Raw genomic sequence first — 16,655 nt, forward strand, 5'->3', positions numbered from 1 at the left:
TCTAAAAATATGATTCTCAATTGGAGGTTTTATTAAACCATTTTAATTAATTAATACCCCTAACAGGTATTACATTGTACAATTGTTTTCAATTATATTTAGATTTACGATGACTACGAGTACTTTGATAATCGCTCCTTCCCATAAGATATGGAAATACAGTTTTTATCCATTCATCTACACTCTGGCTACCTTATCGCTTCCGGTAGAGGCAGGGCTTCAGGGAGAACGACTTCAGCTTGGTGGTCTTGGGCACATGCCGCATCTTCTTGAACTGGAAGAAGTAAAAGTAGTTCACAGCCACGTCCTTCTTGATGAGGTCGAAGCCGCAGGCTGCCAGGCAGCGAACAAACTCCCGAACATCCTCGAATCTGGACTGGATCTCTGCTATGTAGACGCTGCCGTGCAGCTTGAGCACTCTGTTGGCCTCCAGGAAGAACTCGTTCAGGTCGGTGCCCATCAGTGACAGGCAGTAGACGGCCACGTCCAGAGACTGGGCCTGAAGGGGCGTCTCGGTGATGTTGCAGGCGATGATGTCGCTCCTGGCTGCCACCAAGTCCATGGAGTAAACTTTGTTGGGCAGCGACTGGGCCAGCTTGCCCTCGCCGCAGCCGAAGTCCCCGATGATGGCTGTTTTGGGCAGGCGTTTGAGGGTTTTGATGATGCGGTTCAGCGGGTTGGTGGGCCACTTTTCCACCTGCTGGCGGTAGCCTGCGTGGTAGGCCTCGAAGGCGGAGGCGTCCTGGCGGAAGAGGGCGGCCGCCTTGCGACTGGTCACCGAATAGAGCTGCTCGTTGATGTACCGGAACCGTCCACCCAACAGCTCCGACTGCAGTTTGCTGGCCAGCGAGCTGGAGGAAGGAGTGGAGGCAGCCGGCGACGGAGCCGTCTCCATCGCCTCCACAGCCGCCTGGGCCAGCTCGGGCTTCAGGTTCAGCTGCTTCTTGCCACCCTTGGTGGCTTGTGTGGGGGCGCGCTGCTTCTCGATCCTTCCAGTTCTCACCTTGTGCATGGCCCGGATGCCGTCCTCCACGTCGTCATCGTCCGAGGAGGCTGAGTCTTGGGGTGGGGCCAGAGGACCACCCCCCTGCCGGTAGTTGAACTTTCCATTCGTAGGTTTCTTCGCTGTGACCTCCGCTGGTTTGGCCTTATTCTTCTTTGGTTTCTTTTTCTTCGGCTTCTTGGCGGCAGCCACTCCATTCCCCGTTGGCGCAATAGACTTGAATTCAATGATCTCGGCTCCTTTTTCCCAGGGGGGCACTTCGAACGGCTTCATTTTTGAAGTACAAGTTGTTGACTGAAAATTGTAAACAAATTCTGGAACACGTGAAGATACTGCAAAAGGGGATAACGCGTCTGGAAAAAATACCAAAAACCCAGTGTTGGTAAGGCCATAACCGGTTCCTCGCTAAAGGGCGGGATATTTAAAATAATTAAACCTTTGATTCATTATTTCTCCGCATTTAAAACTCGACCACTTCAACGAATGTTCTTTCACATAGTTTTTATTCTTGCACTAAACTAGAGTTCAACAATTTTGTGGGCTTTCTTTTGTTTTTCTCTCCGTATTAGTTCGTAATTTTCGGTTTTACGCTTTGTCGTATAAACTAAATAACTTAAGGGCTAGATTGAATATTTTTACAACTGAATCGACGAAAGTGCTGCTCGGAAAGATGTCTCTGCTCATCGCTTAGCTTATGTAGTCTAGAACCGTAACTATGACAATCAGTTGACTCGTTTAACATACAGATACAGACCGTTAATTGCAGTTAATTCTGTTAATTCGTGTTTACTAGGTTAGAAAAGGCTTACTAACTAATTTTTGTTTCCCAACAAACCGTGTATACTCCCCCTCCCACTTCCTCTCCATAGAGTCCTTCTTCGTATATCCTTTGAGCCAATCGAAAGCAGTTTAACACGCTAAAAACATTTGCGATTTACAATTGCTATCCACTAAGAAGTATTCTTGTATTATTAGTTCTAATTGCCTTATAGAGTGGGTCTCGAACCGCGAATCGTGCCTATAATTGCAGTGTATAAATTGGATTGCAGTACATGCAGTACAGTACAGTGTGTCATTGGATTCTTCTGCTCCGCTTACGCTGACTATTTTTGGAAACGATCTACCGACTTTTGTGACAATCTCACGCAAATCTCTAAGATAACTCCGTAACTACATATCCGTAGCATTAATCGTAGGTCTTTAAGGTTAGTTGTATAAATTAAAGCATTTCTTTGTAATACAAAAATATAACTACAACGGAATCGGGCAGACGCAAACGCGGACGCAGGCGCCCCGTACATACAATATAATATATAAATATATATATTTATCGAAAAGATGCTGGCTGGGTAGTGTTCGGTTCCGGTCTCTCCTGTTCGAAGGCTGCCTCTTTAGGTGCATAAAATTGCGCTACTCTAAGCTATCGAACCCTCGCCGACGTGACTTCCTCTAAGATCAGTAATCGACTTCTTAGCCTACGAGTAATTAAATTACAGTTAATAGTTGACGACGTGGCGGTCCTTAAAACTTCTGGATGTGTGTGTGTGTGGTGTACCGGATTATATTTAGAATATAACAGTGGTTCGAGCGGGCTCTCCAGTTAGTGGCTGGCCTAGTAGCTAGCCTCGTGCCCGGCCAGAATGTACAGATCGTGCCCCTCCTCGCTGCCCAGGGAGCCGGTCCTCAGAAGCTGGCTCTCCAGGGCCACAACCCTGTGGAGTGAGAAAGCAGTGTTTTAGATCGGAATGCTATGAGCGAACTATACCAATCCTTACTTGTCGCTGCCCAGCAGCCGGTAGGTCCGACTCATGTCCTTGATCTCCTGCGTCACCTCGCCATTGCGCAAGGACTTACCCTGCATGCCGTGCTTGTGGAATGCCAAAACGCTGTCCGGTAAACAAACTGAAAAAGAGACGAAGAGATTGCGTGAGAAGATCAGTTTTAAGGGATCACTTCCGGGCATACCAATGCTGTCCACGTTAAAGTCAAAGTTGAGCTGCGATACCATCTTCTTGTGCTGCTTCGGGTTGCCCTGCAGCGTTACCACCTGCATCACATTGCCATAGCAGACCAGGATGGCGTCCTTCTCCACCTGGTGCACGCGCACCACCTTCAGCAGGTCGCGTCGCGGCACCATCGTGGCCATGGCGTCATACTCCAGGTCCTCCGAATGGAACCAGCTGGCACCTGTGGGGAAAGAGCTCTTGTAACACTCCCATTCGAAATAGTGGTCGCCAGTCTTACTGTTCATGTTGATCAGCTCCAGCTTGAGGCAGCCGTTCATGGCCTTCCTCACTCCTGTGCACACAATGGGGTACTCCAGCTCCGGCGTGATGATCATCTCGAAGACTGGCGTGTGCCCGTTCTGGACGCAGCCGTGGCCTCCGCCCTGGATGCTGATGGCCGGCCACTCGCACTGCTTCAGCAACATGAACTTGTTGAGCGGATCGTACCACTGCATCAGAAAGATGCCGCTGGGCGTGGCCCCGCACAGGTATTTATAGCCGTTGTACGGATTCCGCGTCACACAGCACTGGGTGCAGCCCTTGGTGTCCGGGACCTTGGTGGTCAGCGCGAACTTCCTCGGCACCAGTCGCTCCGGAATCTTGTTCATGTGCAGAGAGAAGCGAACCGTTTGCTTGGAATGCAAGGCCACTAGGTCGTGCCGGTAGAGCTGACAGGATTTTCCTGCGAAAGGGAAGAGGTGGTTAGAAGAAGGTTGGGGTTTACACGAGGAGGTTTACCCACCCGACAGACTCATCAGCACATCCTTGATCACATACAGCCAGGTGGTACGGCGCGGAAAGAGCTGATCGATCGCCGCGTCGTGCAGTTCGTTCATGTTCAGGTTGTAGATGCCCTCCTCGGCACCGATCAGGAGGTGCTGGTCCCGCGTCTCCGGGTGGATCCACGAGGCGGTGCAGTGCACCCGCAGTGGGCAGCCGTTGAATATCTTTGAGAAGCAGGCGCCCATGTGGACCTTCGGGGTGGGCGGCAGGCCGTTGGATATGGGCCGGGGAGGAGTGTGCCGGCGCTTATGAGAGCGCTTCGGCGGCACCGGCGGAGTGTTGTTCAGTAGATCCGGTTGCGCCTCCTTCTCCACTGTAAGTAGTTTTTTTTTTGGAGCTTATACTTGGACACACTACTCTTGATTGGCCTACCTTCGTCATCGTCCTGAGTACCACCATCGCTGAGGCTGCGTGTCCTCGAGGACTTTCCCATATCGTTTATCAGTCCAATCAGCTGATCCATGGAGCTATGGCGCCGAGGCGAGTCCTCCAGACCGTTCTGGGGATGACAAGAAAGAGGATAATGAATGGATTTTGGTTGTCAAGGCAATGTCTCACCTGGTTGCTCTCGTGCCGGTAATCACAGTTGTTTCCTGGCGAAGGCGCCTCCCCGGAACTGCTCCTCAGCAGGTTCTGGTAAAGGTGCGAGGAGCTGCTCGTCGAGGGTCCTCCATCCGCTGCTCCGGAGCTCGCCGCCCCGGCCGCTCCCCTGTCTCCCCTGTTGGAATGCAAGTAGCCGTCGCCGGCGGACTGGATGGCCGTTGTGGGACTGGCCTCCAGCTCGTGCTTGTCCAGGAGGCCGTTGGAGCCGACTCCGCCGCTGGTGGTGTTGCCGCCGCCGTTAACAGCGCCACTGGTGCTGCTGCCGCTTACTCCTCCTCCTCCTCCTCCTCCTACGCCGACACTGCCGCTGCCGCCGATCGCATCGCCGCTAGAATTATCGAGTAGTAGGAGGCGATTATAAAACGAGGCTGATGAGAGGCTGGATGAGATTGGTGGCCCGTGGCCGTGACCGTGGCCATGCCCATTGGGCGAGGGATGGGCGGCCATGGAGGCCTGCGACGCCTGGGCCGCGGCGGCCGAGCGGTAGTTGCTGCTGTACCGCAGATAGTGCGCCGCGGAGGCAGAGCAACCCGAACCGGAACCGGACCCCAACCCGTTGCCGGAACCTGGAACGGCGGCGGCAGCAGCATTGTTCATGGCCACGTCGGCAGCCACCAGATCGGCCTCGTCCCGGTCGCCATCGATGCTAGTGGTGCGCAGATTGGACAGACCGAGACCCATGGCCGGGCCATAACCCAGGCCCTGGCCGCATCCCAGGTGGGATCCTCCTCCTCCGACGCCGGCGCCGCCGACTCCCTGGTGGCCTCCCAGGTAGGAGGTCAGCGAGTTGCAGTTGGCATTGGAGGTCACCGAACCACTGGACATGGACGAGGTCAGAGCGGTGCTGCTCGATGGGTGGTGGTTATGGTGTTGGTGGTGCGACAGATGCTGCAGCGGTTTGGACGTGGGTTGGTGGTGGTGCTGCTGCTGCAACTGGTGGTGCTGATGCAGATGCTGATTCTGATTCTGATTCAGGTTTTGGTTCTGATGGTGATGATGGTGCTGATTCTGATGCTGATGGGTTGAGATGGTGGTGCCTCCGCCTGCCCCGGCCCCATTGCCACTGCTGCTGCTGCTGCCGTTCGCCCCGCTGCCTGCTCCTGCTCCAGATCCTGCTCCTCCTCCTACTCCTCCTCCCGAGCCGCCGCCATTGTGGGAGCAGCTGCACTCGGCGCCGAGTGAGTCTTTGGTGTCGTTCAGTGGCAAGGTCGCTCTGTAGAGCGTTTACAGACAAGCGGAGCGGTACGCGAGGTCGCAAGGTCGCAAGGTCGCGTTAGAGAGAGTGGGAAGAGAGGCGAAAGAGAGAGAGAAAAGAAAGCCGGGTGAGGCTATATTTCTGGTTTGATTCTGGGGGTGAGCGTGGTGGGGTGGGTGCACAGAAAAAAATGGATCAAACTTAAAACCGATATGTTTCCAGTGTCCTGGCGCATCCTCTTCTCCAAAGACTACTAATAAATGAAATAATTGAAATAAACATATCGATTCTATGGCTGATTGATCTTGATGCTCTTTCTGTAGGGGTCTCGGGTGGGTTGGCTCTGTGGTGGGTGGTGGTGTTGTGTGGCGCGGTAGGAGGGCGGAGCAGGGTCCTGGCGCCCAGCTCCTGTATGCGGGAAGGGGCTCTGGTGCATGCACTTCTGGACTTCGCAGTGAGTGTCTATGGCTGTGGCTGTGGCTGTGGGTGTCTCTGTGTCTGTGGGTGTTAAGTTGTGGCCAAACACATGCAATCGAAATGATAAACTCTCCGGGACAACCGCAAGCCCTTCCCAGAGGACCGAGGGGCAACCCAGGCAGGGGTGTTAAGCGGATTACGCTTTTAATGAAATTATTTGCGGCCCTGGGCCGGCAGTAGTTTCTGGTCGCTTTTTACGGGGCGCAGATAAATAAATAAATAAACTAATATGAAGCCATAAATTATGCATGAGATGCAAAGCACAACTGCCTCAAAGACACACAGATACAGATACACTCCCGAAAGCACACATGGGGATGCGACGGGAAATGGAAAATGGGAAATGGAAAATGCCTGAATAGAAGATTGCCTCGCACATGAATGCACAGAAATACACAACATAGAGTGATGAAGAGAACACAGAAGCGATGCCAAAGAAAGCAAAAAATTAAACAAAAACAGTACTCGGAGCACCAATAAAAAAGCGTAGGCAAAAAAGCCTGGAAAATTAATTCCTAAAACAAAATGCAAACAATTTTCCTCAAAATAAGCAAACAGCTGCCGGGCAGCGCCACAGAGAGGGGGGGATAGAGGGCGCCACAGACAGAGAGATAGAGAGCTGGACGGCCGAAGAAAAAGCATTTCCCATTTGGCGAATTAGTTTTGCGAATTTTCAGTTGATGTTAGCATAATTGCAATTTGTTTTCCATTGCCCCATGGCGGGGCCAGGGACGGCACCGGAAAACAAGGTCCTTCCAAGATTAGCCCAGCAATTCCTCTCCCAATCACTGAGCTGCCAATTGGCGCCGAGGTGGACAGGACAGGATCCGGCAGTGGCCGGCAGGACTACGTGCGGCATTACTTGTTTGCACTGGCCAGGGTCCTGGTCCAGGTCCTGGCCAATAATAATAATAACAATAAAAGCAATGTGACGCCCATTTGCACACACATCAAATAAATAAACAATAAACATTGGAAAAAGGTTAGCCAGGACCAGGGACCAGGGAGCAAGGACCCGGGACAGGACGACAAATCGAGCGCATTTCATGGACCCATCGGGGCATAAATTCTGCCCAAAATACAACCCAATTGTTCTGTATAAATTAGTTAAGAACTGTTTTCTGGTTTCAGCCTTAAAACCGAAAATAAAATAATAATTGAGCCATCGACGGGTCGATTCGGGCGTCCCACAGTGCGTATGCGTACTGCTAGTCCTGCACATCCTTCTCCCTAGGCTCCCCGATAGACAAAGGAGGAAAGTTAGGCAGCAGAGCGAACAAAGCCCAAACAATGGCCGCAAAACAAAGAATTCCGGCAAACAAAGAGCCAGGACGGGAGGATAACTAACTTATAAGAAGGAACCGAGAACTGAGAACCGTAACTTAATATGGTTTAAATGGGAGGACTGGGCCGAGCCTGGCCTGGCCTGGCCAGAAAGTAATGAAAATGTTGCTATTTTTTGGCCTGGACACGGCCACATGGGCCGTAATAAAGCAAGGTGGCCACAAGACGAGCTGCTCCTCCTGGTTCATAATGATAATGATGCTGGTGGTTTGCATCTCCGTGAGTGAGTGCCTTGTATCTCAAGGATGCCGGTGCGTGGGTGGAAAAAAATAAGCGAGAAACTTGCTTAATCGCCGAGATGAACTCAACTAAATCAGAGTCAGGCAACGAGTAAGAGGGGACCTTAAACTTAACCAGCTAATACTTAATCTAAGAGTGTCGGTTGGTATCGGTGCGTGGGTGGCTAATGATGTGGTGGGGTGGGGTTAGTGGGTCAGTCTGAGCTATGAGCAGAGCCAGTTGGTGGTTCATGGGGGAGCTTGAGATCGAGAGTCTGGGGATTCGTATACGTGGGTTGGTGTAGTTACCTTAGCTTCAGCTCCTCATCAATATACTGTAAGAGGCTCCTACAAAAATCAAATACAAAAAACAAAGATACGGAAAGGAAAATAAAATCAAAATTTCATTGTGTTAGGTTTCTCGCACAAACAGAATCCAAGAAACAAAATTACAAAAGTTCGAAAGTAGGAAACGTAATCAAGGTTAGTTAAGAAAAGTATCTGAAAACGGGCATCCGAAAATAGGGATCTACGGCTACTGGTCAGATTGTCAGAGAAAGCATTAATAAAATATCAAAAATACATATTTGCTGAATAAATCAGTGTGTGGTAGTATTCTTAGGTCTACTTTCCCATCAATAGGCAGCCACTGCGGATGGGAAATCAAAGCTTCCAGGGGGGGGCGGCCTTCCGGGGGAAGTCCTGCCGCCTTCACGCCCAATTAATCGCATCAGCTAATTTTCCATGTTCATAACTCTGGCCTAATGTCATCTGGCGCAGCCCATTTCCCCACTTTGCCAGCCCATAAACGGGATATTAAAAAATGTGGCATTCCCCTCTCCCTACCCTCTAGCTAGCTCCTTTTCCCCCAATCTGGAGCTCCCTCCTAGGCAATTAATAAGGAGCCCCTTTGTTTTTTGTTATTCGGGTTGCTTCGGAGAAACAAAAAAGCGAAAATAACTCTTGTTGTACTTTCTGCTTATGACGGTTTAAATGAAATTAACCATGACGGTCGAACAGCCCCAAGGAGAAAGGCGTAAGACCAGCCAGCTGCCAGCCTTTCTGCAAACTTTTCGGGCGCCACAAAGCGGCGGAAGTGGGTGGTGGTGTCACGTAGGGTGGAGGCGGTGTGGTGGCGGCGTGGCACTTAGCCAGCAAGTCGCTTGTAAGTAACGCTCAGTACATAGAAATTGGCGCAGCCGTTTTTATGGCTTCAATAAAATTGGGCAAGCAGAATCAAAGGAACAGATGACAAAGTGGCAAGGGGCAAGTGGCAAGTGGCAAGAGGCAGGCAGCAAGAGGCATGGGTGGTGGCAGATTTGTAGGAGCACTCGCACTCGCACTCGCATGCACATAGGCGGAGAATAGGGCGGAGCGACTTGGCTTTGTTGTCTGTGACGCCACTCGAGTGGCGGCTGCCGCAAAGTGTTTGCACATAACTTAAGCTGAGCACTCCGCCAAGCCAACTCCGCCTCCCCACCCGCCTTCGATCTGTGGAGGGCTTATTAAACGAGCCATGTTCCCCTCCATCATCAGCGGGGCAACAATGTGTAATCATTTAAAATGACAAATGGCGCCCCATCAACAGAAATTCATTGCTTGTCTCGCTAGTCTCTTCTAGATTACTACCAGATCGCTCTACATTTCACAAATATCTCACTCCCAGCCCCTCTGATGGCGCTGCACTTTCCTGACACGCTGCGTATACTTGATGTGCCTCCTCCTGCCACTCGCTCCAGTGCTCCGACTGCGTTAATTGATTTCCTGGAAAGTTTGCGCCCCGCCTGGCCCTCTTTGAAGTCCTGCCATCTATCTGCTACTCAAGCTGCTCCTGTAGCCCCAATCCTTCATCCTGCGCCGGTGCTGATCCGGAGCTGAGACTGCTTATTACTATTATGTTCTGCAGAACACTCGGCCGAGCAGCTCTCGCTCCGCCGTAATTACTTCTGGCTGGCAATTAAACAGCCCGCAAGTTTGAAGCCCGCCCCGGGAAATGCCAGGCAACCAGGCAGGCAGGCAGCCAGGTTGCAATTATACATGGGGATTGGGACTGGGAACTGGGAGCTGGTAACTGGGATTCGCACTCCGTCCGGCTGGAGTGGATGAAAAATTCACAAGTCGGAATTTTCGGAGCGGACACGTAGCGGCAACTAAGCGCAAGCGTGTGTGGTAGCCATGCAGTAGTCATGGAAGTGCATAGCAAAAATATACGAAAGTAAATACAACAGCTCCCGGTCCCGGACTCAGACTCGGACCCGGACGCGGACTCCGGGAACCGGGGAACGTGCAGCTGAAAAGCGACTAAGTTCGCAGCAGCAAATTGCACAGCAGCGCGCGTGCCGCGGCCTCAAGTTGGGCTCCTCGCCTTACGTGTTTGTTTCTTGTTTCTGGCCAGCTCGGGCCGTAAAAAGCGCAACATGCAATGCAGCTAACCTTAAAGACATGTTCATAATCAGCGTGCCGCTCAATTTCGGTCTAGTCCTAGAAAGAGGAGAGAGGAAACGGAGAACTATGAAATTGTTGCACCAATTCGCGAAGGCTGATGGCCGGCCCCCTGCGGAAAGCATCCCGAGACGCTGCTCAGATGCGGCTAAGAAGTGGCAGTGTGTACAGAGTGTGTGAGAAGATAGTGTCGAACTGAAACCCAAGCACCGAAACTGAAGCGGAAATCGCAATCGGGAGAAACCATAGACCAAACCATAGCATAGATGCAGGCAAAAGGTGGAGCAGAAGAGGTTGTGGCTTCACTTACATGTCACTGGGTAACGTTTCGGGACTAGAAGATCGCTCGTTCCACGTGGAGTTCGTCGTCATGCCTACGGCGGAATAATTACAGAATAAGTTTTGGAATAACTTTGGGGCTAGCACCTCCACCTACCTGTTTTCAGTGTGTGGTTCTGGGCTGGAACCCCGTTTGCGCGCGACGTCATCTTGCTGGCAATGCGCTGCGGCACGCTGGCTACCGCCTGGAAGAAAAACAGAACAGAAAGGGGGACTTAGGATACACCATCCCTTACGAAGCGACAAAGTTTCCGGCCGCGATAGCATCTCATAAATCAAAATCATATTGGGATCTGCGAGCGTGATGCCGCGGCTAAGTAATGTTTAAAAATCTACAGGCTGGAGAACTTATTTGCCAGCGTCTAGCAGCTTTCGCAAAAAGTTTGCAAAACATTCTCACAAATTGAAGATTTATGACTCGGCTGGCTCGTGCCAGCCCAAGTCTCCCGAAATTCCTTTAAAATGGCCTCGCCAAGTGCTGCGCCGTCGTTAAACTTAAATTTGAGGAGGCAGTTGTCCTCAAACAGCTTCGGACTAGGCCTCGGCCGAGCCTGTCTAGACGACGACTTTGGCGGCAAATTAATTAGGCCGGAGACCGGGACTGGCCCTGAGTCGCCTCTGAGGTGGAACTCCTAATGGCGCACTAAATCTTTGACCAGAGCAGAGCTCAAGAAAACTTGCCCCAGGCGGTCTCCGCTTTTCTCGCTACTTTGCCACTAAAAGCGTAAATAAATTACACCGATGGAAGGTGCGGCATGCTACCTGGTGCATGCTACACAGTTGGTACATAGTCGTCCTCACCTCCTCATCGCCGTCGAGATAATAGCAGAACTGCTGGTTGGGACTCTGGTACTTCTGCAGGAGCTCCTTGGCCACCCGCAAGGACATCTCGCACTGGACGAACGGATGCTGGAGCAGGCGCTCGGCGGTGGGTCGTTTCTTTGGGTTCTTCGTCAGGGCCGTCTTGATGAAGTTGTGGAAGGTGGGGCTCCACTTGTCCTTGTTGTTCAATGTGGGTGGCTTGAAGCCGCTCTTCGACATCAGGAAGAGGGCGCGCATCGGATGCAGGTCGAACATGGGCGGTTGCAGTTCAGCGAGTTCTGTTTACGGAAAACACATACTTAGTTTTTCTTACTTAGGTTTAAAAAAATAGTTATTATTGCCATGACTATCAATTAAGCTGACGCCGTTTTTTAGCCGACAATTCAATTAAAACAACACACTTTCACACTCACCGATTGCAGTTATGCCACAGGCCCAAATATCACATAATTGATTGTAGCCACCCTTGCGCTCCACGGCGGCCACTTCGGGAGCCATCCAGTAGGGTGTGCCTGTCGGGGTTGAATAGGAGGTTGAATTAAAAAAATAGATAATACATAATACAGTTACATAATTGTTGCATTCATCTCTGGCCCGCTAATTATGCCGCGTGCGCATTTAATTTCATTGCCGCCGATTATGTCCGTGTCATTTATTCATTCGTCCTGGCGCCGTTTTTTAATTTAATTAGGCTTTTTATGCTCCAAAGCGAGTGCCAAAGCGAACAATTGTGCGAATAAACAAATCGCTGAATTATGCAGCAATCAAATCCGAAACCGAGAGGCATTCGCGACACATTTTGCGCTTCATTCGGGCGCACGTTTTATGATCCAGCCCCTGTCTCTGCCCCTGCCACGGAGGAGGGCTCTAATGCGTCCATTACTCATACGCCATGCTGGCCGTGCAACAATATTGCCCCGCCAGCAGCAGCAGCATCTGCTGGAGTAGTTTGCCATCCCGAGAAAATTAATTTTCCGCCTTCTCCCCCGCTCGGGGAGCGAGTTCTGTGGCAGTTAATTCTATTTTCAATTTAATTAAACCACAACGAAGGTGGAAAATCAAGTTTCGAGCCAGGCCTTTGATGCGAGTTTAAGTTTGAGTCGCAGGACGACCTCCTGCCGCCCGAGCCTCCCACCCTCATAGCTCGACAAAGTCGGGGATTCCTCTGCAGCTCGCATGCATTTTAATTAAAGGGCAACACAAAGAGATCCATTGCGGCGCCTGATACCGATACTGATCCACAAACAGGACGCAGGGAAGCAATTTCGCCCACAAAGTGACGGCGGCAACAGCCAGTCAAGTATCATTTCGTTAATTGCCGCAAAAAAAACAGCAGAGGCGCAGGATTTAAGGCTCCTGCCTGCCGGATTAAATGGCAAGTGCTGGAACAAGAGACACGCTGCCGGGCTTTTAGGCTGCATCTGTTTAATGCCAAGACGCATTTCCGTCAACTCGCAGCCTGGGAGACATTAAGGACACACACAGCCCCCCCGCCACACACGCATATTCATCTTAATGGCATAACTGCGGCCAAATAGAGGATGCCAGGATAGCGGCAGGACTCGAAGCCAGCGAGGTGGAAGCCCCCGCCGCTCGTCGTGTGTTGCCATTGACTTGTTAATGACACTAAACACAAACGTAAGCACCTTTTTATTGAATAATAAAAGCGCCAGGCTGTCGCCGCCCCAGCTTTGTCCTTGGCGGCTCTCCGTGTTTTACTCCGGTCCATTTGTCGTCCTGGCGCTTTGTTTGTCTCGGCTTCAGGAGCAGCTCTACACCGGGAGAAACCCTCCGCCTGACATGCAACCGCAATGAGGCGGCATATCTGGGATCAGAGCAGGAGTTCTGTCAATCCAACCATCGATGGTGGCATGAACCTCGTCCTCTGACCTCCTCCTGCTTAGATGGAGTGGAGGAGTGGGTGGTGGGCTTGTATGTACTTATCACCGCATTTGTCACAGCAGTCGCAACAACTACAAGAAGTGCAACAACACCAGGAGGAGGAGCACCAGGAGCAGGAGACTTTGAAGTGGAAGCTCTCGAAATGATAACAGTAAGCGGATGTCACATTGTTTGACAGCTCCAGTGGCGGAGAGGGGGTGTGCTAGACAATCGGGGTGCTGGCACTCGGCAAACACACTGTCAGTGGCACGGCACACTACACACCACACACCACACGCCACACGCCACATGCCACACACGATACATGCCACAAAAGATGCTCGCTCAGCTCGAAAACGTCATGAAATGCAGCCGAAAGTGGCAACAAAGAACGGGCGAGGAACAAAGCCCGGAGTGACCTCAAGGTCGTTAAACCCGCCACTCCCCACGGCTGGATGGCTGGCTGGCTGGTGTTTTGGTCTCCTCCCGCCTCTGCAGTTTCCCTGCAACCTACGCTGCACCAGTTGCAGTGCATTAATCACTCGCAGATACACTGCAACTAGCTCCTCCGGGATGAATCCGGAATTAAATTAGCGAAGCTCTCTCTTTACGGCGGCTCTTGGCTTTTACGACGCACTGCCGGCTCAAAGGACAAAAGAGTGGCATTAAAAATTAAACTGCTTAGTCGCCTTAGTCCGGGAGGCCAGGGGATGAATCCAATTTGGCGTAAATGAAATCAAATCAGAGATGCCGCCTTTTATGTGCCACTAGCCCGCTGGAAATGTCATGAACTCTGGTGCGGGGGCTCTTGAGCTTTATTGGTGGCAGGCAGGACCACCAAAGATCCCACCAAAGATTCTCGACTGGCACCTCCTCCTTCGTCCTCCTGGCCCACCCTGCCAGCTGTCATAACTTAATTAGCTGGCGAGTGTCAAAGGACCGATGAAGGGTTGCCGAAGGAGATTTTTAATTAAGTGCGGAGCCAGAAGCAGGCATTTCAAATAATTAATTGTGAGCTTGGGCGCCAGTGGGCGGGGCGGGGCGGGGGCTCCTAACTGATGGCCGCAAAATCTCATTTGCAAAGTCCTCAAAGTGCTGCGAAAAAAGGACGAGCTCATGCAAATCATCTGGAGATTGCAAGTTGTCATGACAAACTACAGAGTCTCCTTTGCGCCCTTCCTGCCCAGACGGCACATGGCCCGTCCTGATAACTGCCATTTACATTTAAATTGCGTATACCACACGTTGTCTCGTCCTTGCTGGAGGCTCCTGGCAACAATCTTAAAGTAGCTGGTCGGGGGTTGAGTTTTCTCTTCGTCCTCTGAGCTTAAGCCATTCTTTGAGGGCCCTCGAAGTCCTCGACAAGAAACTAAAATCTATTAGTGGAAAAATAAGACGCTCAAGTGGAAGCAGCCGAAAAAAAGCAGCCCTGGATGGGGATAACTCCGAGGAGCCCACAAAGGACACAGCACAGTCTAACCGAGACGTCGTCTCTCCAATGAGGACATTTTTCACAAATTATTTGCTTTTGTGCCGCAGTTCCGTGGAAGGTGCACAACAAAGGAGGAGTGGTCCTGGGGCTTGAGTCGCCTCCTTTTCCCAGCCGGACGCCGAACAAAGAGCCAGACTGGCCACCTGCTGGTCGGTTACTTTTGTCCAGTTTTTCCCCATCCTGCTCGTCCTGCCCGCCTGCATTTGAAATATTCTGCAAATTGAATTGTTCCCCGGGAGCCGCCGTGGCATTTTGATTTTATTCGAGAGTCGCCGCCAGAAGAAGCCATTACAATGCTACTCCTAATTGAATTGCATTCAATTGGCGAGCCCATTCAGGATTTTCACCGTTCCAAAGTGGTTCGAATCGGGGCGTATACTTGATGTTCCGCCATGTCCTGATGTCCTGTTGTCCTGATGCCCTGTTTATTTTCACATTTCCTGCCTCTTATTTTCCCCACGTTGTGTGTTATTCCTGCCCTGTCACGGCTGACAGCTGCTCCCCAGGCAGCCCCGGCTGTCAGGACATTTCTGCTTTAATGCCTTCAACAGGACCTCACACAAAACCGAATCTCATAATGATAAACACTTTGTGGCACACTCCCTTGTTTTCACCTTTCCACCCCAACCCCACAGGCTGCAGGAGCTGAAGCCCCAACTCCGTGGCCAAGTGTCCTTCATGCAAACGATTTGGCAGTTTTTCTGCCAACTAAACGCGTCCTGAGCCAGCACTTTTCGCTTATTCCTCTCCTGGCATGAAAATTCATCTCCCAAATCTGCATAAACCGAATGGCAAGCGGGCATGAATGGCGATGGTGATTTTCGATTTTTATTCCCTTACAGAAGGTACTATGATTGTGTGAAAAATGTGCAAGGCATAATGGGAGACTTGCTTACAGATGTGGGCATTATTCCTACAAAATATTGAAGATATTCAGCCTAGGGGTAGGCTAAGATATAGACACAGTTTGAACGCATATAGGGATATACTGGATTTTCCAAAAAATATTTGAAAAATTCGATCCAAAAATTCTTTTGTAGATTTTGGTGGATATTGAAAGGGAATCCTACAAATCTTTTAAGGTATTCCCCAGGAGGATCGGATGCAAATTGGATAAGATATGGACATGGGTTGGAGCCATAAACGAAGAGACTGAGTTTTGGAACGAGCTCACCCCAAAAATTGAAAAAATATCGATCCAAAAATTTGTGTCTGGGTTTTGATACAAATCGACGGGGAATCGATCTAGAAATCTTTTAAGATATTCCGCTCAAGGGTCGGATGTCATTCGGCCGACATATAGACTTGGGAAGGGGACATATATGAGAATCCTGGATTTTGCAAGGAGGAAAATTTGAAAAATATAGATCGAAAAATTCAATCCAGGGTTTTGACGCAGAATGGTGGGGAATCATTCCACAAATCTTTTAAGGTATTCTGCTTGAGGATCGGATGCAAATCGGCCAAGATATGGACATGACTAGGAGTCATATACGAGAATCCAGGATTTTCAAAGGGGTGCCCCTTAAAAATTTTGGAAAAAATCGATCCAAAAATTCTTTCTTAGCTTTTAATGGAAATTTAAAGGGAATCGTTCCACAAATCTTTTAAGGTATTCCGCTCAAGGATCGGACGCTATTTGGCCGAGATATGGACATCGCAGGGTCCCATATATGAGAATCCTGGATTTTGCAAGGGGCTCCATCAGGAAAATTTGAAAAATATGCATCGAAAATTTGAATTCAGGGTTTTTATGTAGAATGATGGGGAATCGTCCTACAAATCTTTTAAGGTGATCCGCTTAAGGATCGGAAGGGAATTGGCCAAGATATGGACATGGGTAGGAGCCATATACGAGAATCCAGGATTTTCAAAGGGGTACCCCTTAAAAATTTTGTAAAAATCGATCGAAAAATTCGTTCGTAGATTTTGGTAGAAATGGAAAGGGAATCGTCTTAAAAATCGTTTAAGGTATTCCGCTGAAGGATCGGATGCAAATTGGCCAAGATATGGACATAGTCGGCCTGTTTTGGACACCTAGATGGGATAA

The 16,655-nt window shown here is 50.4% G+C and overlaps 2 protein-coding genes across 7 annotated transcripts in view; both read right to left on the reverse strand.

The window, feature by feature from the left end:
- Positions 1–8: 8 nt before the first annotated feature.
- LOC6494442 (ribosomal RNA-processing protein 8) lies at positions 9–1,369 on the reverse strand. The gene has a single exon (XM_001960273.4). It carries the CDS (start codon positions 1,274–1,276, stop codon positions 194–196), a length of 1,083 nt encoding a protein of 360 aa, XP_001960309.1. The 5' UTR covers positions 1,277–1,369; the 3' UTR covers positions 9–193.
- A 109-nt stretch (positions 1,370–1,478) lies between these two features.
- Positions 1,479–16,655, reverse strand: part of LOC6494441 (mitogen-activated protein kinase kinase kinase kinase 5) — a 40,324-nt gene continuing 25,147 nt past the window's right edge. The window contains exons 4-16 of one of the 6 annotated variants that reach the window (XM_044715561.1): positions 11,646–11,744; positions 11,212–11,510; positions 10,508–10,595; positions 10,382–10,445; positions 10,063–10,110; positions 7,939–7,977; positions 4,351–5,608; positions 4,165–4,291; positions 3,752–4,105; positions 3,248–3,691; positions 2,969–3,190; positions 2,779–2,905; positions 1,479–2,715 (exon numbers count right to left, since the gene is read on the reverse strand). In XM_044715561.1, the coding sequence (XP_044571496.1) occupies positions 2,616–2,715; positions 2,779–2,905; positions 2,969–3,190; positions 3,248–3,691; positions 3,752–4,105; positions 4,165–4,291; positions 4,351–5,608; positions 7,939–7,977; positions 10,063–10,110; positions 10,382–10,445; positions 10,508–10,595; positions 11,212–11,510; positions 11,646–11,744 (3,269 nt within the window). In that variant the 3' untranslated portion in view covers positions 1,479–2,615. The remainder of the gene's footprint in view (positions 2,716–2,778; positions 2,906–2,968; positions 3,191–3,247; positions 3,692–3,751; positions 4,106–4,164; positions 4,292–4,350; positions 5,609–7,938; positions 7,978–10,062; positions 10,111–10,381; positions 10,446–10,507; positions 10,596–11,211; positions 11,511–11,645; positions 11,745–16,655) is intronic. The other 5 variants (XM_044715563.1, XM_044715562.1, XM_032450597.2 and 2 more) reach the window with 5 other exon arrangements.

The sequence above is a fragment of the Drosophila ananassae genome, chromosome 3L (genome assembly GCF_017639315.1).
Source record: "Drosophila ananassae strain 14024-0371.13 chromosome 3L, ASM1763931v2, whole genome shotgun sequence".
Taxonomy (NCBI): Eukaryota; Metazoa; Arthropoda; class Insecta; order Diptera; family Drosophilidae; genus Drosophila; species Drosophila ananassae.